This window comes from Protomyctophum parallelum (genome assembly GCF_964188405.1).
Source record: "Protomyctophum parallelum genome assembly, chromosome: 11".
In the NCBI taxonomy this organism is placed as follows: Eukaryota; Metazoa; Chordata; class Actinopteri; order Myctophiformes; family Myctophidae; genus Protomyctophum; species Protomyctophum parallelum.
The window spans coordinates 44,452,325-44,480,077 of record NC_139707.1 but is presented as its reverse complement, the minus strand read 5'-3'; the positions used below and the strand labels follow the sequence as shown (position 1 = coordinate 44,480,077).

General features: G+C 40.7%; 2 protein-coding genes across 2 annotated transcripts; both read left to right on the top strand.

Moving 5' to 3' along the window:
- Positions 1-9,275: 9,275 nt before the first annotated feature.
- On the top strand, positions 9,276-16,354 carry LOC310867031 (gap junction beta-2 protein-like; the record flags this gene model as incomplete). The annotated part of the gene is made up of 4 exons (XM_083776824.1): positions 9,276-9,874; positions 12,965-13,209; positions 14,232-14,242; positions 16,346-16,354. 4 exons carry the CDS (start codon positions 9,276-9,278, stop codon positions 16,352-16,354), a joined length of 864 nt encoding a protein of 287 aa, XP_083632950.1.
- Positions 16,355-16,381: 27 nt separating this feature from the next.
- LOC310866337 (gap junction beta-2 protein-like) lies at positions 16,382-17,191 on the top strand (the record flags this gene model as incomplete). Its single annotated transcript, XM_083775947.1, has 1 exon — positions 16,382-17,191. One exon carries the CDS (start codon positions 16,382-16,384, stop codon positions 17,189-17,191), a length of 810 nt encoding a protein of 269 aa, XP_083632073.1.
- Between the last annotated feature and the right edge of the window lie 10,562 nt (positions 17,192-27,753).

Below are 27,753 nucleotides of genomic sequence, written 5' to 3'. Positions count from 1 at the left end.
AACATAAGAAAAGATTAAACTATTATTAGCCCATTTTGACCTGAGATCAGATTCTAAAAATGTCTTCTACATCCTGACAGTTTTCTGAAAAAGCTATGTTTATGTCAGTGGTTCTTCGATTTTTCAGAAATAGCAGACCTACAAGCTCGTAGCACGCCACTCGGTGGCGCGCTATGAGCTTGTAGATCTGCTATTTTTCAATAGCTAAAGCATAACATAATGCTAACACCAAAAGGGGTTAGGGTAGGTTTACTCCATTTTGGACTAATCGTCATACACGATCACAAGACTGTTTCAATTGTCCTTTAAAAGCTGTGAAAGTCGGGATCTCCCTCAATGTGAGAGGGAGCTCCTTCCAGCATTGACAACCTTTTATGGACGGTGCATTTTGGCAACAAACGCTCCGTTCCCATTGAAAAGCATTGCCAGAATCTGTCAACATAGGTAAAATTCCAGTTTGGTGTGTCCACACCCTAAATCTGGTTTCTGTCTTCTCCCAGAACAGAAGAGATTGCTGCTTTCACAAAACCCCTATAAAATACACAAGTAACGCAAAGTGATAATCAGGTTCTAAAAAATAAATGTCTCTCTGCCACTGCCCATATGAGTTATAATTGAACAGTTTAAACAAAACAAACATGTCAACACAAAGAACAGCTACAGAAATGTAACAGCTTGTCAGAACTTTATTACAGCATTGTTGCATGAGCACAATAATGAATATGCATTTTTAAACACTGACAAATGTGGAAAAACTCTGATGCTCATATTATTCTACCAGTAGCTGCAGGTTCAATAAGTCAAATATTATGTTATGATAAACTATGACCCGTTTATACCATTCTTAAATCTGTTCAAGTCTATTCCTACTGTAACTGTACAACAACTATAGAATGTAGTGTTTTCTTGCATTCTGTGGTTTGGTTTATGGGTGAGCTTGGTGAGGGGAATATTGTGAATGGAAGGAAAACATACAAACACAAATCCAACAAAGCTTTACCTACAACCATGGTGGCAAATGTTTAGCTTGTTTGAGTAAAGCTGGTATTAACAAAGAATGTGATCTATTATTCTGCTGTGAGTTACATTTTGATTACATTTAAACCCATATTCATGTCCTTGTATGAGTCACTCTTCCTCACGTTCGACTTGCTATTTAAGCAGAACCATTCAGATAGATGTGACAATCAAGTACACATAGAAACCTAATTTGCACCTTATTTCTCCAAATGAAGCTGTTAAATTGTGTTTATAGTATGTTATTGTTCATAAAAGCATCTTCATTTATCTTGCTGTTACATGGTATTTTATTGCCTTCTAAATGGTATTTCATGTGATTGACTGGAATTACCACACAGTACAAAAAAGTAAATAAGAAACAAACAAAAGAAAAACAGAAAACACCTCTAACTTGTTTGCATTTACTTGTGACTGCACAACCATTATTTATGCTAAGTTTACTTGTAATTAATCAACACATTGATCAAAAAAGAAATCATCGTGCAACACTTTTATGTAGAAGTGCTGATATGTGTACAACCTTGTGAAAGTCTACATCCTTTGAGCATCTGAAAGGATACACACACACACACACACACACACACTCCTTCTAAATGGTATTCCATGTGAATGACTGGAATTACCACACAGTACAAAAAAGTAAATAAGAAACAAACAAAAGAAAAACAGAAAACACCTAACTTGTTTGCCTTTACTTGTGACTGCCAACCATTATTATTACTTGCGCAAGCAGAGCGCGCAAGTAATATTTTCGCCCGGTCTCCTTCGTCGTGACAGCTGTTCCGCCATTCGAGGCTTACGCAGAAAAACATCAAATCTGTGCCTGTGTTGCTGGACCAATGATGACGAAATGACCATATTTCTTACGTCATCATTTAGAGCTAGTCATACGTATACTATATACATAATCAGTAAAAAATAAAATAGCAAATTGTGCCTGATCTGCTGGGACCAGAGTACGTGGTGTGTATGTGTATGACTAGCTCTAAATGATGACGTAAGAAATATGGTCATTTCGTCATCATTGGTCCAGCAACACAGGCACAGATTTGATGTTTTTCTGCGTAAGCCTCAAATGGCGGAACAGCTGTCACGGTTTTTGGCGCAAAGTAACCACAGTATACCGCTAATCAACTTACAACTACACACTTTATACAGTATAGAGTATAGAGTATATATGTATACGTATATAGTATATGCCTATATACTATATATATACTATATATATTTCTTACGTCATCATTTAGAGCTAGTCATACGTATACTATATACATAATCAGTAAAAAATAAAATAGCTAATTGTGCCTGATCTGCTGGGACCAGAGTACGTGGTGTGTATGTGTATGACTAGAAAAACTAAAAAGGGATCCAGAATATATCTACAACGATAAAACAGTATTTCTTATATAGATAGAAACTTGAATCATACTTAATAATACTAGATGTTTATATGTATAAAGTAGGTAGCAAATAGTTACATCTAAACATTAATCATTTCAAACGTTCCTTCACAGAGATACTGAGATTTGACAGTTTACAGCGGTCGAAAGGACTTGCGCGCTCTGCTTGCGCACTAGTTGGCCATTTATGGCCTACTAGTGTGCAACAAGCAAGTATGCACTCGACAGAGTGCAGTTCTAGTTTATGCTAAGTTTACTTGCAATTAATCAACACATTAAACACTTTTATGTAGATGTGCTGATATGTATCGGCCTCTATTTAATCAGATTGATGTTCAGTGCTTGATGTAGTAAAACTATTTCCACATCAACCACAAGGGAGCAGTTTAAATCCATTGTGTACAACCTTGTGAAAGTCTACATCCTTTGAGCATCTGAAAGCTTTTCTACTCACATATAGGGTTTCTCTCTGGTGTGAATTCTCTGGTGCCTTTTAAGGTTGGACATTACAGAGAAGTGTTGTCCACACTGATCACATCCATAGGGTTTCTCTCTGGTGTGAATGTTCTGGTGCCTTTTAAGGTTGGACATTACGGAGAAGTGTTGTCCACAATGATCACATCCATAGGGTTTCTCTCCAGTGTGAATTCTCTGGTGCTTTTTAAGCCTGGACATTTCAGAGAAATGTTGTCCACACTGATCACATCCATAGGGTTTCTCTCCAGTGTGAATTCTCTGGTGGCTATTAAGGTGGGACATTTGAGAGAAGTGTTGTCCACACTGATCACATCCATAGGGTTTCTCTCCAGTGTGAATGCTCTGGTGGCTTTTAAGGTGGGACATTTGAGAGAAGTGTTGTCCACAATTATCACATCCATAGGGTTTCTCTCCAGTGTGAATTCTCTGGTGGCTTTTAAGGCTGGACATTCGAGAGAAGTGTTGTCCACAATGATCACATCCATAGGGTTTCTCTCCAGTGTGAATTCTCTTGTGGTTTTTAAGGCTGGACATTTCAGAGAAGTGTTTTCCACAATGATCACATCCATAGGGTTTCTCTCCAGTGTGCATTCTCTTGTGGTTTTTAAAGCGGGACATTTCAGAGAAATGTTGTCCACACTGATCACATCCATAGGGTTTCTCTCCAGTGTGAATTATCTGGTGGCTTTTAAGGTGGGACATTTGAGAGAAGTGTTGTCCACACTGATCACATCCATAGGGTTTCTCTCCAGTGTGAATTCTCTGGTGGCTTTTAAGGTGGGACATTACAGAGAAGTGTTTTCCACAATGATCACATCCATATGGTTTCTCTCCAGTGTGCATTCTCTTGTGGTTTTTAAGGCTGGACATTTCAGAGAAATGTTGTCCACACTGATCACATCCATAGGGTTTCTCTCCAGTGTGAATTCTCTGGTGGCTTTTAAGGTTGGACATTTGAGAGAAGTGTTGTCCACACTGATCACATCCATAGGGTTTCTCTCCAGTGTGAATTCTCTGGTGGCTTTTAAGGTGGGACATTTGAGAGAAGTGTTGTCCACACTGATCACATCCATAGGGTTTCTCTCCAGTGTGAATTCTCTGGTGTGTTTTAAGGTCGGATTTGTAATGGAAGTGTTGTCCACACTGGTCACAGTCGTGCTGTTTTGGGTTAGCCAAGATTCTATGTGCATTTACTGTTGGTAAGACAGGGAGGCCAGACTGATGATGCAACACTGGATTGGAAACAAAGAGGTTCAGAGAGGTTGAACGACAGACTTTTATGGACTGAAATGTACATTAACTATTACATAATAATAATAATAATAATTACATGATTATATAATGATTCAGTGGTAAGTAATAGGCCCACTAGAAGCACTTTTAGAGTGAATGAACCTGTGAGACAATATAAAGGCAAAAACACGATCTGAATCAAATTACAATGAAAAAAAGCGGAAGATTGAGAATGCAATGTTTTAATATCCAAATATGACAGGTGAAAGGGGCAAGTAACATACGATGGTCTTTGGGTTCCTCCTGTTCAGCAGAGTTGAGGTTGACAGAGTTCATCTTCTCCTGAAGTCTGGAATCCACAGTCAGATCTGATCAGAAATGATTGATATCATGGACAGGGCTCCAAACTTTTTCACAGGTAGCACTGGTGCCACATACCTTTTCATTTGGTAGCGCCACCACAAATTAGGTAGCACCATTTTTTTCCTTTGTATAGGGTGGTATTAATACATGATCTTATCATGCCCCCACATAGGGCGCCATTTATTTATGTAATGGTTTCCACCATTATCATAAAACCCCCTAAAAAGGTCACTGTGTAAAAAACAGCAACCTACCTGGTTATACACTGTAGATGGTTTCAACCCAACACCCAAGTCACTCAGTCAATAAAGGCAATATTTATATTCCACACAGTCAGTTTAAGGTTTTGTGTTGAAAATGAAATGCAGTCCAAACCTTTGGGATTAATAAAGTGACAATTTGTACAATATCCCATTAACCAAATTAATTCCTTATTATAATATTTTTACATTTTGGAAAAAATCTTTTGCAATGTGAAATGCCACCGAATTCTTAATCCTTTTCCTTGTTATCATGGGCCAACTTGTGAAAGCTGCATGCTTTTATTGTGAAGGCAAAAGTTTCTGAATGCTCTCAGAGCCTGCATATCTCTGCATGCTGAAAATAGCTGATCTACAAGCTCACAATGCGGACACGACGCATTGTGAGCTTGTAGATCAGCTATTTTCAGCACACACTTTGTACGACGAAGAATAAATCAGGCATCAGTGCTCTTCGCTCACTGGGAGGGAGATTAATGTCTTTTGTTGGCCGATCATCGTGTATGGACACATAGGCTACCTCCTCGATGCAAACATAACAAGCTTTGGAAGCTATTTTTCGTGGCACATATGTTTAACCCATTCTGACCTGAGATCAGATTCATACGAGATTTCCGCCGGACACACACTGGTCTGATGAACCCATTCTGACCTGAGATCAGATTCTAAAAATGTCAGTCGTTCTTCGATTTTTCAAAAATAGCAGACCTACAAGCTCGTATCGCGCCACTCGGTGGCGCGATATGAGCTTGTAGATCTGCTATTTTTCAATAGTTAAAGCATAACATGATGCTAACACCAAAATGGGTGCCCGGTCAGAATGGGTTAATCAAACAAGTTTACCTCCTCACTCAGTGTTTGGGTCGGGAGTCGGCTGTCTGTGTAGAACATGACTGATCATCATGCAGTTAGATATGCGCGCTGAGCGCTCCAGTGAAATTGTACAGCTGAGAAAGATTAGTTAATTTGTGTCGGATAAGCTGCGTTCAGACCTGAATATATATTCGCCTTGGTTCGTCCAGTTTGTACCGTGGCAGGTTGCACGGCGCCCGACAATTCCCGTCTTTGCATTGACTTTGTATGTAATCGCGCCGATCTGACCATCCAAGTCTGAAGGGCTTATTGGTGGGTTTTCGTGAACGATCGTTCTCTGAACACTGGGCGTCAGGCGAACGTCCAATATTTTTATCAATGGAACGGACAAGCAATGCGGGATGTTTTTTTTTCCTCCACTCATAATTCTAGCAAGTCGCACCTGTGCGACCTCGGTAAAATTTAACTCGCACGTTAAGAAATTAAGTATCATATGCGACCTATTAAGTCGCACGCTGGAGCCCTGATCATGGAGCAGTTGTGGATAACTGACACAGAGCAACTCTTCTTATACTAGAGAGCCTGAGGTGGAGCCACTAACTGCTTGGATTGATAGGCCGAAGAGGAGAACAATAGAACCATCTCTCAGCCAATCACAACCTAACAAACTGCTGCATGCTCAATAATTCTATCACATTAAACTGTTGTGTGTCGTGTGTAAAACCTTTTATCTACTATGATGGAGAGTTGGAGACGTATACATTATGATTACATATCACAGAAAATCTCCCATTGATACATTACAGAAACAAACAGCATTTAAAAATAATTGTTAAAATAATCGTTTTGATTTAATCAAGTAAATTCTTAATGATCATGGATAGTCGTTTAATTATAAAAACAATCCCTAGCTTGTTCCTCAACTCACCTTGCTTCCTCCAGTTCCAGATACACACCTATGCGTGCACCCAGAACCCTCATTTCAGAAAGAAATAGTGTGGCAAAAATAAGTTACCACTTCAGCACCATTTCCAAATTAGTCGACCTACAAGTATACTATATATCCACTATTTATGCCATTCTGGAGGGAAGCTAATAAATGTATGGTTGCAGTCAGACAAGAAAACATATCTATAACATGCGTTATATGTCAGGCATGGATTGAGGTGCACTCAGCTTTGATTTGCAGTCAACTTACTGGTGTCCAGGTTGTCTTCAGTTTCATGGTCTTCAGGTTCCTGTTTAAGGTAGTCTTCAGGTTCCTGTTTAAGGTGGTCTTCAGGTTCCTGTTTAAGGAAGTCTTCAGGCTCCTGTTTAAGGAAGTCTTCAGGTTCCTGTTTAAGGTCTTCAAGTTCCTGTTTAAGGTGGTCTTCAGGTTCCTGCTTAAGGTGGTCTTCAGGTTCCTGTTTAAGGTCTTCAAGTTCCTGTTTAAGGAGGTCTTCAGGTTCCTGCTTAAGGTGGTCTTCAGGTTCCTGTTTAAGGTGGTCTTCAGGTTCCTGTTTAAGGTCTTCAAGTTCCTGTTTAAGGTAGTCTACAAGTTCCTGTTTAAGGTCCACCATTTTGTCTGGAATGAAGCAGTAGAATAAGGATAATAAGAATAAAGATAATATGGACTTTGACTTGACATGGAAGAAGACTAATAATAATGAAGTAACATGCGTTGTTGATTAAGGTCGAAACAGAGGTTGTAAAGCAGTGTTTTTTTTTTTTTTCAAAGACTGGACACAGTGGACAGTGATGACAAATGCCTTTTCACCAGTATGTACATAGGCCAAATACAGCCTATGTAGTGATGTATTTATTTAGACACACCGCATAGACAAGCCTTAAGCCTGTCTATGCATAATCGCACACAGCCGAATCGCGATGCATTGCCGAATCGATTATTGTTGACACCACTAACATGAGTTCACCATTGAGAACTCAAGTACACACCTGCAGCTAGCTAACTTTACTATAGGCATAAAACCACCAGTAATGTAAACGCTACATACCTATCCTGTTCAAGTGTACGACGGGTTGAAACATTGCATAAAACAGTCCACGTCGTCCGTCCATCTCCTGCCGGTACTCTGACATTGCTGCATATTTCTTGGCGGCCATCTCTCTTGATACTGTAGATCAGTTGCTGTGGTGGTCTGTAGAAAATCAACAGTAGGGAATTATTATGTAATAACCTACATACAACTTTTTCATCATTCACCGTTGTGCAACAGTCCCAAAAAGAGCTACAATATTATTATCAACTGCCAACTTGTATTGGCTATAATCTAGTAGTTTACATCAATCATTGCCTCAGATACATAGCACATTTTATGACGAATATTTTCTGCGGCTGAATATTCGGTGCATCAGTAACATAATGTGATTTATTTTAGGTGATAGCTCCATTTCCACTTCAACACTGGCTTGCCTGGTCTGGTATCAAAACATAGCCTGGAAAATGGAACAGTTTAATCTAGAGCTGCCAACGAATATTCTATATCCGAATATATTTTAGAATAAAAAATAATAATTTAATGAATAACCGAATATATAAAATTAAGGTTCGAATTAAAAATTATAAAAAATATTTTTTAGTTATTATTATTATTAGTTTTCGCGAGACGGTGCCATGGGTAAGCGACGCGTTGTGACTCGTGAGCTTGTAGATTAGTTATATTTGCCGACACGGGCATACATTGAAAAATAAATCAGCTGCCTCGTACTCTATTCGAGGCACTATTCCTAGACGCAGACTACGCAGCGCAGGCTGCGTAGTGAGCACAGGGCGGGCGGGGCCGCGGGAGCCTTTTACGTTCTTTGCACAGTGGGTGTACGCTGCTGGTGAAATCTTCCGTCAACAGTATCTAGTGATCAGAATCTGGGACAGGCTTTGCTTCGGTGTTGTTTCGGACAGACGGGAGAGTATATTTTTAGACAACACACAGATCTATCACTCATCAATCTTCAATCCTTTATCCTTCAGGAAATTATAAAAAGATAAATAAAATGCATAAGGATGAAATGTGGTGCCTGGTCCGGCAGCAGCAGCAGCAATGCAGTGTTCTTTTCTCTGAATTAATACTGCCTCCGTGCCTCGTTTTGATAAGGCTGTGTGCCGTGGTAGGATTGCTCATTTAATAAAAATGTCTGTGAAGTTTTACTGGAGAAGGGAGAATGCATGCGTTGCGTTCCAACTCCGTTTTCAGCAGCACCAATGCGCGGAGAGAGAGAGTTGCGCCAGCAATGCGATCTTAAATGTTATGTCTCAGGTTGTATTGGTGTAAATATAATTATTAATAAATCCGAATGGCTCGAATTGCTCGAAACCACGTGGGTTTTTAAAACGAATATCCGAATCCAATTTCTGGACAATTACGGCAGCACTAGTTTAATCATACATGAATTGAAGACCAGTATGTCTGCTATTCCATTGGGGTTGCAGTGTAGCCATTTTAGCAATATATATTTAGCTCACTCTCTACTCTGTGTTTTATTTGCCCCTCCAGGTGGAGTAAGCATCCAGGCTTTAGCTCACTCTCTACTCTGTGTTCTATTTGCCCCTCCAGGTGGAGTAAGCATCCAGGCTTTATAGCTCACTCTCTACTCTGTGTTTTATTTGCCCCTCCAGGTGGAGTAAGCATCCAGGCTTTAGCTCACTCTCTACTCTGTGTTTTATTTGCCCCTCCAGGTGGAGTAAGCATCCAGGCACCGCACCATAGTCACCATGAGCTGGGGGGAGTTGTACGCCCAGCTGGCCGGAGTGAACAAGCACTCCACCAGCCTGGGGAAGATCTGGCTGTCCGTGCTCTTCATCTTCCGCATCACCATCCTGGTCCTGGCCGCCGAGAGCGTGTGGGGCGACGAGCAGTCGGGCTTCACCTGCAACACGCAGACGCCCGGCTGCAACAACGTGTGCTACGACCACTTCTTCCCCGTGTCGCACATACGCCTCTGGTGCCTCCAGCTGATCTTCGTGTCCACGCCCGCCCTCCTGGTGGCCATGCACGTGGCGTACAGGAAGGAGGGGGACAGGAGGACCATACTGGCCAACGGCAGCAGCGGCGGCGAAAAGGCCACGGAGCTGGACCTGGAGAGGCTGAAGGCGCGCCGGCTGCCGATCACCGGCGCGCTGTGGTGGACCTACACCTGCAGCCTGTTCTTCCGGCTCATCTTCGAGGGCGGCTCCATGTACGCGCTGTACTACATCTACGGCGGCTTCCAGATGCCGCGGCTGGTGAAGTGCGAGCAGTGGCCCTGCCCCAACAAGGTGGACTGCTTCGTCTCAAGACCCACTTCTACAACATTGCTTTCAATTGATCTTTTGTTTTTTGTTATTCATGTCCTCACTGTATTGCATTACTGCTTGTTTTTTTAATGTCGTCATTGCCTTGCTTTTCTTTTTTATTCGCCATTGTTCTGTAAAAGCACTTTGAGCTGCATTTCATGTCATGAAAGGTGCTATACAAATAAAGTTTTATTATTATTATTATTACAAAACGCCTTAAGATCAATAGAGTTTTGACATGTCAGTCTTTAATTAACTGGCCACAAAATGATGCTATACAGTAGTTCAGGCACAGGACAGCTTCGCTTGTCTATACCGTGTCTTTTCAGACAGAGCTGATTCCACCCGATCCGCCTAGACCACATCAAATAACAACAATGTTAACCAATGTTTCATACAATGCAAGGGAAAAGAGCTTGATGAAATAACAGCTTGTGTTGTTGTCTTAATTTATTGATCACAGTTAGGACTTCTAAAACTGCCTATATCAATCTGGCCCAGTAGGGTGAGCACGCAGTCAGGTTGTCAACCACGGAAGTAAGGGCCTACAGTGACATCTAGTGGTTCGCTGCAGAGCCTGCACAAACCCCAACTGTTTGATGAGGCTATGGAAGACAATAATGTGTGCCTTTGTGATTACTATTAGCTTGGCTGTGTAGTTTGAGCTGACCATTAGTTCTGAATGTGCCTTATAGTGCAAACATCTTTGAGACCAAGACATGTAGACAAGGTGCAATACTACTTTAACACTAGAAGTTTTGATGGCGATTGAATCAAATAACTCTGTTGCAATTCATTGAAATACGAGATCCTTTTTTATATTTTATATATAATATTATATTTTATATTTTTATAAAGTGAGTTTATTTGAACGCTTTTAGGTTTTGATAGCCCAACTGGTCGTGGTGCTCCATGGAACGATATACTATGTATATTTGTACGTGACACGTCTCTAAATGTGTTGATGAATTGAACAAGGTGGACCCTAAACAAGTGTAATGCTTTTATGGTGTCGTCCACTCACAGTTAACAGTCTTTGTATTGAGTTGTGCTTGAATTGTACTGTAATTCTGCAAACTGTTAATAAATATTTCAATCAATCAATCAATAAATCGTATGTAAACGTGTTTAAATGCTGCATGAACGTACCTGCAGTGTGTAGTTTGATGTCCATCACTTTGTTCCGTTTTCTAGTTCATGAGACCTTGTTGTTTTTCTTTCCTTCACCGGGATGTTGGGGCTGTTGTTATGGTTGTTATCTTAGAGTATAACTCTATGGTTGTTATGGGGAAAAAATAAATGAAAAATACACACACTTACTTCCGGGTCAAAGCACTAGACGCGTTGCACAATACAGCTGGTGCATGACTTAATGCATTGCGCCCCCTGGCGGAGCAGATGTGTAACTGCCACTGAAGAAAGACCGACAAGCAAGACAGACTTTGATTTCATTTCATTTATTTGATATATTCATGATACAATTCATAGGAGAGCAGTACAGAATTATCAAGATTGCACAAAAAGTCAGAGGACTTATTTCCATTGTGATCCAAATAAAAAAATAAAAAAATAAATAGTTACAGCATATTATAAGAAGAACATGTGTAGCCTACATTACAATACTAATGACATTTACAACTGGCCATCATAGATCAATGAACAAAAGACAATAAATAGATATAAATAGATAAATACAGCACTATACTAACTTGCCCATCAGCCACTTTTTCAACATATTTTTAAAAAATGTTCAAAGACTGGGCAAATTTAACTTCCCCTGGGATTTTGTTCCAATCCTCCACCCCTGTATATTTAAATGAGCTTCTACCTACCCTATCCCCCTTTCTGAAACGAATACCGGACAACTCACCAAAAAGGGTAGCCTAAAAGGGGTGAGTCATCTTGTTACCCTATGGAAACACTCACTCTTGAACGAAGTTGAACGTGAGAAAGTGACGTTCGCACACGAAATAGCAGACCTACAAGCTCGTAGCATGCCACTCAGTGGCGCGCTATGAGCTTGTAGATCTGCTATTTTTCAATAGCTAAAGCATAACATAATGCTAACACCATTTTGGACACAGTACAACAGATAAAAGAAAGACAAAGTGTAGGGCGCCTGCACACAACACCATGCGTTGATGCCATGTGTGCATATGTGCAAACACCCATCACTACGTCCATACAAAACACAGTACAACAGATAAAAGAAAGACAAAGTGTAGGGCGCCCGCACACAACACCATGCGTTGATGCCATGTGTGCATATGTGCAGGCACCCAACACCATGACCATACCCAATACAATACAGATCTACATGGTACAGGGGACAGAACAACTGCAAAGTGAAATGAGAAATGACACTGAATACTAATTACTAGTATTTAGTGCTGATAGTTACTCATGATTACAGATTTGAATTGTTTTTAACCACCTTTTCAGGTTGAATTTGAAGGTCAGATAGTTGGAATTCTCTCTTACTTCTGTGGGGAGACTGTTCCAGTGATGGGAGGCTCTAACAGACTGTTTTACCAAACACACTACGTCTGATTGGCACTTCACAGTCCCCTCTGGTAGTTGGCCTTGTTGCTCTGTCACCACTGTCCCTTCGATCTATGAACTGGTTCAGTGGTGGAGGTGCAAGTCCATTTGAGATCTTAAAAATGAGACAAGCATCTGCAAAGTGTTTGAAGCTGTTTAAATAAGTTGTACTTTTGAACTATGTGGCAATGGTGGTAAAGGATGGGCTTTTGGTCAAGTGTTTTTAATGTCTGTTTGTACAGTGATTCTATGGTTTTTAAAGTTGTCTGATTTGTCTGTGACCAGTTTGTGAAACAGTATGTTATGTGTGAAAAAATCATAGCATGCATGAAGAGTTTAGCTGCATCAGTTGTTAGATATGGTCTTATGTGTCAAGTTTGAGTCTAGTGTAATTCCAAGATATTTGAATTCTGATACTATCTGAATACTACTACCCTCAATGAGAATGTCAATGTCAGGGTCTGTGGAGTTACGTGAAAAATACATACCGGCAGTTATTTTTTTGTTCAGATGCAAACATGAGTTCCTCAGCCAATCAGTAATAAAGTGATCATCATTTTTACCTGCCTCCTCTTTGATCTGTGGAGGTTGTTGTGGTTCTTCCTGGACCAGACCGGGGCTCCTCTCCAGATGTTCAGGGGGAAACTCTTCTTCCTGGACCAGACCGGGGCTCCTCTCCAGATGTTCAGGGGGAAACTCTTCTTCCTGGACCAGACCGGGGCTCCTCTCCAGATGTTCAGGGGGAAACTCTTCTTCCTGGACCAGACCGGGGCTCCTCTCCAGATGTTCAGGGGGAAACTCTTCACACACAAACGGAAGGAGCAGAGAAGAGGTAGCATGAGCACAACAACTCAAAGCGCTTTCCTCATTGGATGACAGCTATTCTCCTACTAGGGTTTAATATTGGGATTCGGGAATTTGCAGACCCTTTCCCGGGAATTCCCGTCAGGAAAAAAAATAAAGAAAGAAAGTGCCCACTAAAATGCATTTCTATGTAGATACTTAATATTTATTCTTTAAAACGTTTCATTTGAACGAAATATGAACTTATACGAAATACGAAGGTATACATGGACTGCAATTCTACAGCGCCATTATCCAGAGCGCTTTGCAGGGTAACAGGTACGGCCGCCCCAATTCCATCTCGCCCCAGCTTTTTTACGCCCACCTCACGCCCCAAAGCTTGGTGCGGCGGTTCTTGTATTCTTTATTTAACTTAGAATAAGGTTAGAAATAAGTTTAGGGTTAGGCTTAGTTTTACTGGGGTTAAGTTTAGGTATAGAGTTAGGTTTAGGAATAGTTTTACGGAGGTTAAGGTTAGGTTTAACCGTTTAAGCATAATTTACTTCGATTACTTTAGGAATACCAGGCCGCGCTATAATATAATCCAGTGTTTTTCAACCGTTCTTGTCTCAACGCTCAAGGCACATTATATATTCGTCATTTGAGCCACGACCACCATTTGATTACATTTAGCCACCCAAAACTATAGAATATTTCGTTGTTGGATAAGAGTTGTGTCCACAATTCCATGCTGTAATGATATTGATACCAGTCCATTAGGAGTCGACATAACAGGCAAACGTCGATCAAATATATTCTGCAATTGTGTAGACTTATGTACCTGCAGTCAAAGCCATTTGCCCTTCCGGTTCAATCCTCCCTCACCATGCCCGTGAACTTGACTCTTTATGTTAACAACAGCGCCACCCCTGGCACAAAAGGGGGAAATAACAACAAAAACTAAATACACATCTTATCGGTACCAGTATCGGCCACATTGTTATTTTAAACAGCGGTATCGGTGCATCCCTAATGAATGTGTATAATGTGGAATGTGTTTCTCTGCAACAGCAGAAGACATTGTGAGTTGCATTAGATGTGCCAATATGTCATGCATGTGACTTGACAATTTATACTCTCATGTTATCGCCTTCCTTCATTTCATGGAGGAGAGAGACTGGTCACCTTGTCATAATGGCTGTACTGGCTCCACTTTTACTGGATTAGTTTAGTATTACAAAACATTAACCACTCATGGTTGTGAGCTTCTAGATCTGCTATATGTTTAAAAGATTTGTAGTAGCCTACATTCTGAATAATGAGTATAGGCATAATGCACTTTCTACTTTTGGTACTTGTCTTTAAGTACATTTTAATTCCAGACTTGTACTTTAACAGAGCAACTTACGTATACCTTTCTACTACATTGCAGGAGTATAGGCCCATTGATACTGACTTTCACTTACAGTTTAGACTTCACAGTGCAGGCTTCAACCCTCGGATCAGGAGTTTACAGTGGTGTGAGACATGCAGTTTCTCCTGGGCTGGTCCCACCCTGAATCTCTGGCCCCTCCCCTGCATAAAGGAGGGATGACAGCCTTCAGAAACTGCAGGTGTTTCTCGCACCACTTTGCAGAAGACAGTGAGCACATCGCCGGGTTTCGGCCCCGTCCCATATATAGACCACCAAGCAGCCCTTTACTTTATTTACTGCCCCCTTACTGCCCTGACAGGTTTGTTTGAAGAGCCGGGGTCATTTATGTCTTCAGACTACTAGGATTATAAGTGGAAGTAACAACTTCATGGAAGAAAGCCTGCTAATAAAAGCTGAATAAGGGCTACAGAGAGAGGTGAGTGTTGAACTAAGGCCTATACTAAGAACTCTCATGAATGTTTAAGATGAAGCTGAAATATATATATATATATATATATAATTTTTGTAATGAATTCAATTAAAACCTGAATTATTCCGAATGATTGTGTTCACTAAATCAATTGTAGCTAAACATGTGCCTTATTAAAAATAAACAGTCTTATAAACAACACTAACTTCTGACATGCAATCTGATCTGATTTTGTAACGTTTCCCATTCAGTTTGCCGCAGGGTTTCAGATTATTTCTATCTTCAAACGAGATCATGTTTTATTTTTAAAGTTGTTTTAGACCTATAATTCCGTGAATTCCTCCAGTAACCGCGAGAAAAGTTAAGAACGGAATGATTTTAAGTAGCCCATTAACAATATGACGTGCCACTGCTCATTATTTGGCTATAAAAATAAATTAATCAATCAGAATTAATTTAGCCAAAATGAAAAACGTAAGGCCTATTCAGTTTTTGTTCTTTTAACATCACGCTTACACAATCTCTCAATCACCTGGTAATGACTGTGACACAGTCCTGTACCTGAAAGGTCAGAAATGCAGTCCTTGCAACCACAATGTTTCCAGCCAGACAGGTCTAGTCCAGAATGCCACTTAAGCACTATATACTTTGTTGTACAACAAATAGCAAAGATTGTTGACCTACAAACTTGTAATGTTTGGAAAATTTGAAAGATTTAGAAAGCTTTTGCCTATAATGCCATGTTGAAAGTGGTTATCACTTAACATACCTACACCCGCACAGTATCATTGGTATGAAGTGTAACTGAATATCGCTGTTTTAGTATCCTCACTTAACCCATTAACCTGATTCTACAAATGTTATGTTATGATTATGGCAAAACTGAACTTAAATAATAATCACTAGTATGGATCCATAAAACATTTATTCAGCTCTTTGAATGCATTAATTGCATAAACTATTCAGTGATATATTTTCTGCTTATTTGGGCCGAAACCGAATAGGCCGAAAATGCCATTTTATGCCGAATATTTTCTGCGGCCGAATATTCGGTGCCTCACTAACATAATGTGATTTATTTTAGATGATAGCTCCATATCCACTTCAACACTGGCTTGCCTGGTCTGGTATCAAAACATAGCCTGGAAAATGGAACAGTTTAATCATACATGAAGACCAGTATGTCTGCTATTCCATTGGGGTTGCAGTGTAGCCATTTTAGCAATATATATTATATATATTTAGCTCACTTTCTACTCTGTGTTCTATTTGCCCCTCCAGGTGGAGTAAGCATCCAGGCTTTAGCTCACTCTCTACTCTGTGTTTTATTTGCCCCTCCAGGTGGAGTAAGCATCCAGGCACCGCACCACAGTCACCATGAGCTGGGGGGAGTTGTACGCCCAGCTGGCCGGAGTGAACAAGCACTCCACCAGCCTGGGGAAGATCTGGCTGTCCGTGCTCTTCATCTTCCGCATCACCATCCTGGTCCTGGCCGCCGAGAGCGTGTGGGGCGACGAGCAGTCGGGCTTCACCTGCAACACGCAGACACCCGGCTGCAACAACGTGTGCTACGACCACTTCTTCCCCGTGTCGCACATACGCCTCTGGTGCCTCCAGCTGATCTTCGTGTCCACGCCCGCCCTCCTGGTGGCCATGCACGTGGCGTACAGGAAGGAGGGGGACAGGAGGACCATACTGGCCAACGGCAGCAGCGGCGGCGAAAAGGCCACGGAGCTGGACCTGGAGAGGCTGAAGGCGCGCCGGCTGCCGATCACCGGCGCGCTGTGGTGGACCTACACCTGCAGCCTGTTCTTCCGGCTCATCTTCGAGGGCGGCTTCATGTACGCGCTGTACTACATCTACGGCGGCTTCCAGATGCCGCGGCTGATGAAGTGCGAGCAGTGGCCCTGCCCCAACAAGGTGGACTGCTTCGTCTCGCGGCCCACGGAGAAGACCATCTTCACCGTCTTCATGGTGTCGTCGTCGGTCATCTGCATGGGGCTGAACGTGGCCGAGCTCAGCTACTTGGTGGGCAAGGCGCTGATGAGGTGCTCGGCGAGGGCCAACCGGAGGCGCCCGTATGCCCACCCAGACAGTGTGACCCCGGAGAAGGCCCTGCTGCAGAACAGAAAGAACGAGATGCTGCTGTCCTCGTCCACGGACTCCTCCAGCAACAAGGCCTTGTGAGGAGGGATGGATGGATGCATGGATGGGTGGATGTTTGGATGGATGCATGGAGGAGACGCAGCACTCAGTGGAGAAGTAGATATAGATATAGTGGAGTACGAGGCAAGAAGATTGTCGTGAACTGAAAAGCCCCACTTTTACCACAATACCACGTATCTATCACAATACCACGTATCCTCTGTAGACATTTTTAAAGCACAGCTCAAGACCCACTTCTACAACATTGCTTTTAATTGATCTTTTATTTTTTTGTTATTCATGTCCTCAGTGTATTGCATTACTGCTTGTTTTTTGTTGCCTTGCTTTTCTTTTTTTATTCGCCATTGTTCTGTAAAGCACTTTGAGCTGCATTTCATGTCATGAAAGGTGCTATACAAATAAAGTTTTATTATTATTATTATTATTACAAAACGCCTTAAGATCAATAGAGTTTTGACATGTCGGTCTTTAATTAACTGGCAATTTAAATGATCACAAAATGATGCTATACAGTAGTTCAGGCACAGGACAGCTTCGCTTGTCTATACCGTGTCTTTTCAGACAGAGCTGATTCCACCCGATCCGCCTAGACCACATCAAATAACAACAATGTTAACAAATGTTTCATACAATGCAAGGGAAAAGAGCTTGATGAAATAACAGCTTGTTTTGTTGTCTTAATTAGTTAATTTATTGATCACAGTTAGGACTTCTAAAACTGCCTATATCAATCTGGCACAGTAGGGTGAGCACGCAGTCAGGTTGTCAACCACGGAAGTAAGGGCCTACAGTGACATCTAGTGGTTCGCTGCAGAGCCTGCACAAACCCCAACTGTTTGTTGAGGCTATGGAAGACAATAATGTGTGCCTTTGTGATTACCATTAGCTTGGCTGTGTAGTTTGAGCTGACCATTAGTTCTGAATGTGCCTTATAGTGCAAACATCTTTGAGACCAAGACATGTAGACAAGGTGCAATACTACTTTAACACTAGAAGTTTTGATGGCGATTGAATCAAATAACTCTGTAAAACTTAAAGTGAGTTTATTTGAACGCTTTTAGGTTTTGAGAATTTTAGGGGTTTTTGTACATTTTTATACAACTAAAAGCACCAAATAGCCTAACTGGTCGTGGTGCTCCATGGAACGATATACTATGTATATTTGTACGTGACACGTCTCTAAATGTTTTGATGAATTGAACAAGGTGGACCCACTTGTAAACAAGTGTAATGCTTTTATGGTGTCGTCCACTCACAGTTAACAGAAGCCCCGCTCGGAACCCATTTGGAAGACTTTACCCATCAGAAACTGTACGTACCATTGGGTTCCGAGCGGGGCTAAGTTAACAGTCTTTGTATTGAGTTGTGCTTGAACTGTACTGTAATTATGCAAACTGTTAATACATATTTCAATCAATCAATCGTATGTAAACGTACCTGCATTGTGTAGTTTGATGTCCATCACTTTGTTGCGTTGACTTATACACCATGTATCAGAAAATAAAAGCTACAATTAAATTAGTAACCATGTTTCTGCATTACTCAAATCAGCAAGGAATGCACAGGTCCAATACTTTACAGCAGAGGAAACAAGAAATTAGTGGAAATATTTCAAACATGAATTTGTTTGCCTGCTATTTCACCATTTGACCCAAGTTACAACGATTCGTTGTTGATGTGTGTATGGGCGGGGCGGGGGGGGGGGGTCTATTTGGCTATGCTATTGAGATGCAATTCAGTCAGACCATTGACTCATTGAGAATAAAGTAGTGCAGGGTATCTGCACATTTCTACATTTAAGACCTTTTTAATACCAAATGGTCAAACATTGTATGAAAGAGGCAAACATGAAAATGGCAGATCTACAAGCTCAGAACTGAACCCTTACCCGATGAAAACAATGTCACTACTTTGAACTAACACGATAATTATGCTCTTGCAAGACCGACGTTCAATTAGTCAAATATTATGTTATGATAAACTATGACCTACTGTTTATACCATTCTTAAATCTGTTCAAGTCTATTCCTACTGTAACTGTACAACAACTAAAGAATGTAGTGTTTTCTTGCATTCTGTGGTTTGGTTTATGGGTGAGCTTGGTGAGGGGAATATTGTGAATGGAAGGAAAACATACAAAGACAAATTCAACAAAGGCACAGTGAGCTTTACCTACAACCATGGTGGCAAATGTTTAGCTTGTTTGAGTAAAGCTGGTATTAACAAGAATGTGATCTATTATTCTGCTGAGAGTTACATTTTGATTACATTTAAACCCATAGTCATGTCCTTGTATGAGTCTTCCTCAGGTTCCACTTGCTATTTAAGCAGAACCATTCAGAATAGATGTGACAATCAAGTACACATAGAAACCTAATTTGCACCTGATTTCTCCAAATTAAGCTGTTAAATTGTGTTTATAGTTGTTTATGTTATTGTTCATAACAGCATCTTCATTTATCTTGCTGTTACATGGTATTTTATTGCCTTCTAAATGGCATTTCATGTGATTGACTGGAATTACCACACAGTACAAAAAAGTAAATTTGTGACTGCACAACCATTATTACTTGCGCAAGCAGAGCGCGCAAGTAAGTTTCGCCCAGCTCGTATGCACCGTCCCAGCCAACCCGCCACTTTTGATGCGTATGCACCGTCCCAGCAAATTGTGCCTGATTTGCTGGGACCAGATTACATGGTGTGTATATGTATAACTAGCTCTCAATGATGACGTAAGAAATATGTGGATTAAAGGACCCAATGCCAGAGTGTAATTGGTTTTCGATGGTGACGTAATGACGATATGTTTTAGTGTTGGGAGGATTAAAGGTAATGCTCCTGTGTATACATGTATGTAATCTGACACCACTGCGGTATCAAGCACAGTTTGCTGGGACGGTGCATACGCATCAAAAGTGGCGGGTTGGCTGGGACTGCGTACGGTGCAAAGTAACCACAGTATACCACTAATCAACTTGCAAATTACATATACATATATACATAGTATATGTCACTCATTCTTGAGATGAGGGACAAAAGTGGAAAAAACATGTCCCACACATAAGAGCCTTATTATTGTTAAAAATAAATAAATTTAATAAAAATAAAAGCACTTGCAAAGTTAAATGTAATACAGTTGTGTATTATTATGCCATTAATTTCATTATAATTGTTTTCATATGCCATCTGAATTAGTTAAAAGCAGGCACTGTACCCAAAAACGCCTGTATTTAGCCTGTCCCCAGCAAGTGGTCATAATTTCAAACTGCTAAAAAAGTGTCTAATACTGTCACAATCACATAAATATACATACTAAATTAAAGTAGATTGTCAACAACATAGCAAACAATATACACAATAATTTTAATTTATATTTTCCATTAGATATCTCATATCAAATGTGTGTCCCACGTCTCCCGTCAACTCCGTCAGGTTTTTTAAAAGTCTTAAATTAATCAGAAAATATTGTCGACAGATTTAGCCTGAAGACTCCTTTTCCAAGTCCCGTTTGTATTTGTTGCAACAGTGGAGCACCTGGTCTGACAAGCATTCAATTGTTTGATATTTTAAACAAACAATGTTGATATCAGGGTGGTCACAGCTTTTACATGTCAACTCCGTCAGGACATTATTATGATCTTTGTTAAGAATTCCAAAATAATGTTTATTATAAAAGTTTAGGGTTAGGTTTAGCTAACAAATGAAGCAAAAACAAAATGGCTACATTGTACTACAGAGGGTTAAGATGAAAACAAATGACATTTTGTCAACTCCGTCAGACGTCAACTCCGTCAGGTTTTGTGTCTGACGGAGTTGACATGTATCTGACGGAGTTGACAAAAGTGTTCCTAAAACAATAAAATTATAGTTTTTGAATAATGGGACGTATTCTAATTTGGCACACAGTTAGAGCATGCCTTAAGGAACATTTTTGGCTATAGGGCCATCACAGATTTGTCTCGTGGTGACCATGGCAGCCATTTTCCAAAATTGCCGCCACCTGATGTTATTTTACAATAACTCAAGTTCTACACCACCTAGCCTCGATACCCAGGCTTTCATTTCGTCTGCGCGAAAGATGAAAGCCTGGAAAAAGCCGTGGGCTCAACCAGTCTAAAAGTGGGAGTCAACCCTTCCGGGTGGGCGTCGCTCTAAATTATGTGACGTAGCGCTGCACTAGGGGGGAGAGGAGGGGCCGGGGGTGACGGACAGATCGATGAGATCCAATCAGGGTGTGCGCATTTCTGAGGCGCGACCCGCCCCTCTAGACCAGAAATGTCTCTGCTTAGGTCAGGCTATACACCACCTAGGATCTTGATTCTGGTGACTAAGACTACATTTTCAAGGATGAGGGATACAGTGGTACAATTTAGATTTTCCCTGTGACCATGGCAGCCATATTTCAAAATGGCCGCCACCTGCTGTTATTTTACAATAACTCAAGTTCTACACCATCTAGGATCTTGATTCTGGTGACTAATCATACATTTTCAAGGATGTGGGATACATTGGTACTATTTAGATTTGTCCTGTGACTATGGCAGCCATTGTTTTTCAAAATGGCCACCACCTGCTGTTATTTTACAATAACTCAAGTTTTAGACCACCTAGGATCTTGATTCTGGCCACTAATAATACATTTTAAAAGATGAGGAATACAGTGGTACTATTTAGATTTGTCCTGTGACCATGGCAGCCATTGTTTTTCAAAATGACCACCAACCTCATGTTATTTTACCAATAACTCAAGTTTTAGACCACCAAGGATCTTGATTCTGGTGACTAATCATTACATTTTCAAGGATGAACTTTCTCTGGGAGGGGTCAGGGCTTATTTCAGGTGCAGGTTGAGTTGCTACTGACAGGACATTAAAAGGAGGTGGGCTTTCTGGCCTTTGACTTGTCCCTTTCAGGTACAGATGCACAGTTTGACTTCACTGGCCACTGCAGTGTGGCGTTGATCTTGGTGGCCTCCTGCCAGTGTTTCTCCATCCTTCTCATGACCTCTGTGTTCTGGGGCTCTGTTATAGTCAACTTACATTGTCTTGGCTGGAGATTGCTTTCCTGCAGGGTCCAGCCCAGTCTTGTGCAGATGGCTGCTGGCCCACCTGGAGGCCCCAACCTCACTTGTTCGGTTGGTGTGATTAGGTGGGGTGGTCTTCCCCAATCAGGATGAAGGGTTTAACCCTTTCAAACGGCAGTCTGGCCAAGTGTCTGTATTTAGTTGTGAGGCTAGATACGGGATACGATTTCTCACCCAGCCCCAGGTGACTTGAGGTGAAGGCTCCTTTGATTTGGTAACATTGCTTTGGTTGACATGCTGGGGACACAGAACGACACTGATGCCTTCAGTGTCTGCACATCCTGCCTGATAGTCCTGAAGGCAGATCTTCTGTCTTCAGTCTTTCGCTCACTGTTCACTGCTCACTGTTCACCTCAAGCAGGTCTTCAAGGTGTTTGCCTTTGCACAGGCTATATGGCTAGGACTCGTGCTTCAACCACTCAGAGAACTCCAACATGGTGTTGGTTGCTCCTGGGCCGCAGAGCATTGTGCGGCAGAATTCAGCTCTCATCTCTGGTGGCAGCTTGTTGAGGAATCGTGCAACATGTGAGCCGCATCTAAGTTCTGTGTCTCCCTCTGGGCCTAGGGTAGACACTTGTTATTTTCCGTAACACTAATTGGTGGGGCTGTCCAAACTTGTTGTTTAGTTGTCAATCGGGTCTCTGTTGGTGAAGTCGGGTCTAGGTGGTCTAGAAGATGAGTTAGTCAGGGGATATTAATACAATCTGGTAATACATTTCTTATCAAGAATTTTCTTCACCAATGTGTTTGGAAGGGTGTCTACTAACATATCCCACATTGCTTTATATTCAACCACCCTAGGGGAACCTTTGACAGCTGCTGAAAGTTGGGGTACCATCAACAACCTATATAAGGCAAAATGTTCATTATGCTTTAAGTAGCATGTGACATGTCAAACTAGGGAGTTTTCATGATTCTGAATGCATTCCAAACATTAGCTATGCACGAAGAACACTCCTTGGGCTGAAAACGGCCATAGCCGTCATCACAAAATGAGGTCAGCACATTTGGGCAAGTGGATATATGGCCGAATTTAGCCCAAGGGGTTTGACCCCTAGTTTGGCCATAGACTCCCTAGTTTGGCCATAGCCACTTGGTATGGTACCCAACTTTCAGCAGCTGTCAAAAATGTTCAATAGAAACCAATGTGGGATATGTTAGTAGACACCTTTACAAACACATTGGTGAAAGAATTCTTGGTAAGAAATGTATTCACAGATTTAACATTATTCTGATAATATTCACTGACTAAATTGGTAAAATAATAGCAGGTCCACCATTTTTGGAAATGGCTGCCATTGTCACAGGATAAATCTAAATAGTACAACTGTATTCCTCCTCCTTGAAAATGTAGGATTAGTCACCAGAATCAAGATCCTAGGTGGTGTAGAACTTGAGATATTGGGAAATAACAGAAAGTTGGTGGCCATTTTGAAAAATGTCTACCATGGTCAAAGGACAAATCTAAATAGTACCAATGTATCCCACATCCTTGAAAATGTATGATTAGTCACCAGAATCAAGATCCTAGGTGGTGTAGAACTTGAGTTATTGTAAAATAACAGCAGGTGGCGGCCATTTTGAAAATGGCTGCCATGGTCACAGGGCCAATATAAATAGTACCACTGTATTCCTCATCCTTGAAAATGTGGGATTAGTCACCAGAATCAAGATCCTAGGTGGTCTAGAACCTAAATCAGTTAAACTTGTCAACTCCGTCAGATGTTCGTCAACTCCGTCAGACGTTCGTCCCGTGATGTTTTTGTTAATTTCCAAAGAAATAGAAAATTCGATGTTAAATATTTTGTGCTTATGTATTGAAACACCAACTGAAATGATACGTAATGATGTTTTTTTTTTTTTTTTACATGGTTTTCATGTTATAATATTGAAAATAAAGGTTGAAATGACGGATTTGAGAAATTGGATATTTCATAATAGTGTGATATTGGAACAAAACAATATTAAAATAATTGTATTACTTAACTTGATTACTGAAAGCCATTATAAGATAACTGAGGACTTTATATTATTGTTGAAATTATCAAATTCAATTAAAAGGGATTTTAGTGTGTCTGACGGAGTTGACAAGAATCAGGTATTAAGTGCATAAATGTCCCATTTTAGAAAGAAATGTTATGCGAAAAACCTGTTCCTTCTCAATATTGGTAGTTGAGACCTGTGTCTACAAATACATCTATTTGATTTGAATGTATCTTAAAAAAAAAAAAAATCTAGTTTGAAAAAAGTTTTGTCCCTTATCTCAAGAATGGGTGATATGTATAGCTCTCAATGATGACGTAAGAAATATGTGGATTAAAGGACCCAATACCAGAGTGTAATTGGTTTTCGATGGTGACGTAATGACGATATGTTTTAGTGTTGGGAGGATTAAAGGTAATGCTCCTGTGTATACATGTATGTAATCTGGCACCACTGCCGTATCAGGCACAGTTTGCTGGGACGGTGCATACGCATCAAAAGTGGCGGGTTGGCTGGGACTGCGTACGGCGCAAAGTATACCGCTAATCAACTTGCAAATTACATATAGTATATATGTATAGCTCTCAATGATGACGTAAGAAATATGTGGATTAAAGGACCCAATGCCAGAGTGTAATTGGTTTTCGATGGTGACGTAATGACGATATGTTTTAGTCTTGGGAGGCACTGATTGACATATACGTCACCATCCAAAGTCGTCACTTAATATTCATTACAACACATTATGTTTCTGAAGTGTATAAAAACAATTACCATTGTTTCATTCTGGCACCACTGCCGTATCAGGCACAAGTAGTCATTACTGATATTTGACAGTTTGTAGCGGTCGAAAGTACTTGCGCGCTCTGCTTGCGCACTAGTAGGCCATTTATGGCCTACTAGTGCCATATGTGCTGATATGTGTACAACCTTGTGAAAGTCTACATCCTTTGAGCATCTGAAAGGATGCACACAAACACTCTTCTTTTAAATGATATTTCATGTGATTGACTGGAATTACCACAGTACAAAAAAGTAAACAAAAGAAAAACAGAAAACAACTCTGACTTGTTTGCCTTTACTTGTGACTGCACAACCATTATTTATGCTAAATTTACTTGCAATTAATGAACACATTAGTCACAAAAATAAATCATCATGCAACACTGGAGCAGTTTAAAACCATTGTGTACAACCTTATGAAAGTCTACATCCTTTGAGCATCTGAAAGCTTTTCTACTCACATATAGGGTTTCTCTCTGGTGTGAATTCTCTGGTGCTTTTTAAGGCTGGACATTTCAGAGAAGTGTTTTCCACAATGATCACATCCATAGGGTTTCTCTCCAGTGTGAATTCTCTGGTGGCTTTTAAGGTTGGACAATTGAGAGAAGTGTTGTCCACACTGATAACATCCATAGGGTTTCTCTCCAGTGTGAATTCTCTGGTGGCTTTTAAGGCTGGACATTTCAGAGAAATGTTGTCCACAATGATCACATCCATAGGGTTTCTCTCCAGTGTGAATTCTCTGGTGGTTTTTAAGGCTGGACATTTCAGAGAAGTGTTTTCCACAATGATCACATCCATAGGGTTTCTCTCCAGTGTGCATTCTCTTGTGGTTTTTAAGGTTGGATATTCTAGAGAAGTGTTGTCCACACTGATCACATCCATAGCGTTTCTCTCCAGTGTGAATTCTCTGGTGGCTTTTAAGGCTGGACATTTCAGAGAAGTGTTGTCCACACTGATCACATCCATTGGGTTTCTGTCCAGTGTGAATTATCTTGTGTTTTTTAAGGCTGGACATTTCAGAGAAGTGTTTTCCACACTGATCACATCCATAGGGTTTCTCTCCAGTGTGAATTATCTTGTGTTTTTTAAGGCTGGACCTTTCAGAGAAATGTTGTCCACACTGATCACATCCATAGGGTTTCTCTCCAGTGTGAATTCTCTGGTGGGTTTTAAGGTGGGACATTTGAGAGAAGTGTTGTCCACACTGATCACATCCATAGGGTTTCTCTCCAGTGTGCATTCTCTTGTGGTTTTTAAGGTTGGACATTACAGAGAAATGTTGTCCACACTGATCACAACCATATGGTTTCTCTCCAGTGTGAATTCTCTGGTGGTCTTTAAGGTTGGATATTCTAGAGAAGTGTTGTCCACACTGATCACATCCATAGCGTTTCTCTCCAGTGTGAATTCTCTGGTGGTCTTTAAGGTTGGACATTACAGAGAAGTGTTGTCCACACTGAACACATCCATAGGGTTTCTCTCCAGTGTGCATTCTCTTGTGGTTTTTAAGGTTGGACATTACAGAGAAATGTTGTCCACACTGATCACATCCATAGGGTTTCTCTCCAGTGTGAATTCTCTGGTGTCTTTTAAGGTGGGACATTTGAGAGAAATGTTGTCCACACTGATCACATCCATAGGGTTTCTCTCCAGTGTGAATTCTCTGGTGTGTTTTAAGGTGGGACATTTTAGAGAAGTGTTGTCCACACTGATCACATCCAAAGGATTTCTCTCCAGTGTGAATTATCTGGTGTGTTTTAAGGTCGGATTTGTAATGGAAGCGTTTTCCACACTGGTCACAGTCGTGCTGTTTTGGGTTAGCCAAGATTCTATGTGCATTTACTGTTGGTAAGACAGGGAGGCCAGACTGATGATGCAACACTGGATTGGAAACAAAGAGGTTCAGAGAGGTTGAACGACAGACTTTTATGGACTGAAATGTACATGAACTATTACATAATAATAATAAATTACATGATTATATAATGATTCAGTGGTAAGTAATAGGCCCACTAGAAGCACTTTTAGAGTGAATGAACCTGTGAGACAATATAAAGGCAAAAAGATTGAGAATGCAATGTTTTAATTATCCAAATATGACAGGTGAAAGGGGCAAGTAACATACCATGGTCTTTGGGTTCCTCCTGTTCAGCAGAGTTGAGGTTGACAGAGTTCATCTTCTCCTGAAGTCTGGAGTCCACAGTCAGATCTGATCAGAAATGATTGATATCATGGACAGGGCTCCAAACCTTTTCACAGGTAGCACTGGTGCCACATACCTTTTCATTTGGTAGCGCCACCACAAATTAGGTAGCACCATTTTTTTCTTTGTATAGCGTGGTATTAATACATGATCTTATCATGCCCCCACATAGGGCGCCATTTATTTATGTAGTGGTTTCCACCATTAAAGGTTTGAATCATAAAACCCCCTACAAAGGTCACTGTGTAAAAAACAGCAACCTACCTGGTTATACACTGTAGATGGTTTCAACCCAACACAAAGTCACTCAGTCAATAAAGGCAATATTTATATTCCACACAGAAAGTCAGTTTAAGGTTTTGTGTTGAAAATTAAATGCAGTCCAAAGTCCAAACCTTTGGGATTAATAAAGTGACAATTTGAAAAATATCCCATTACCCAAATGAATTCCTTATTATTATATTTTTACATTTTGGGAAAAAATCTTTTGCAATGTGAAATGCCACCGAATTCTTAATCCTTTTCCTT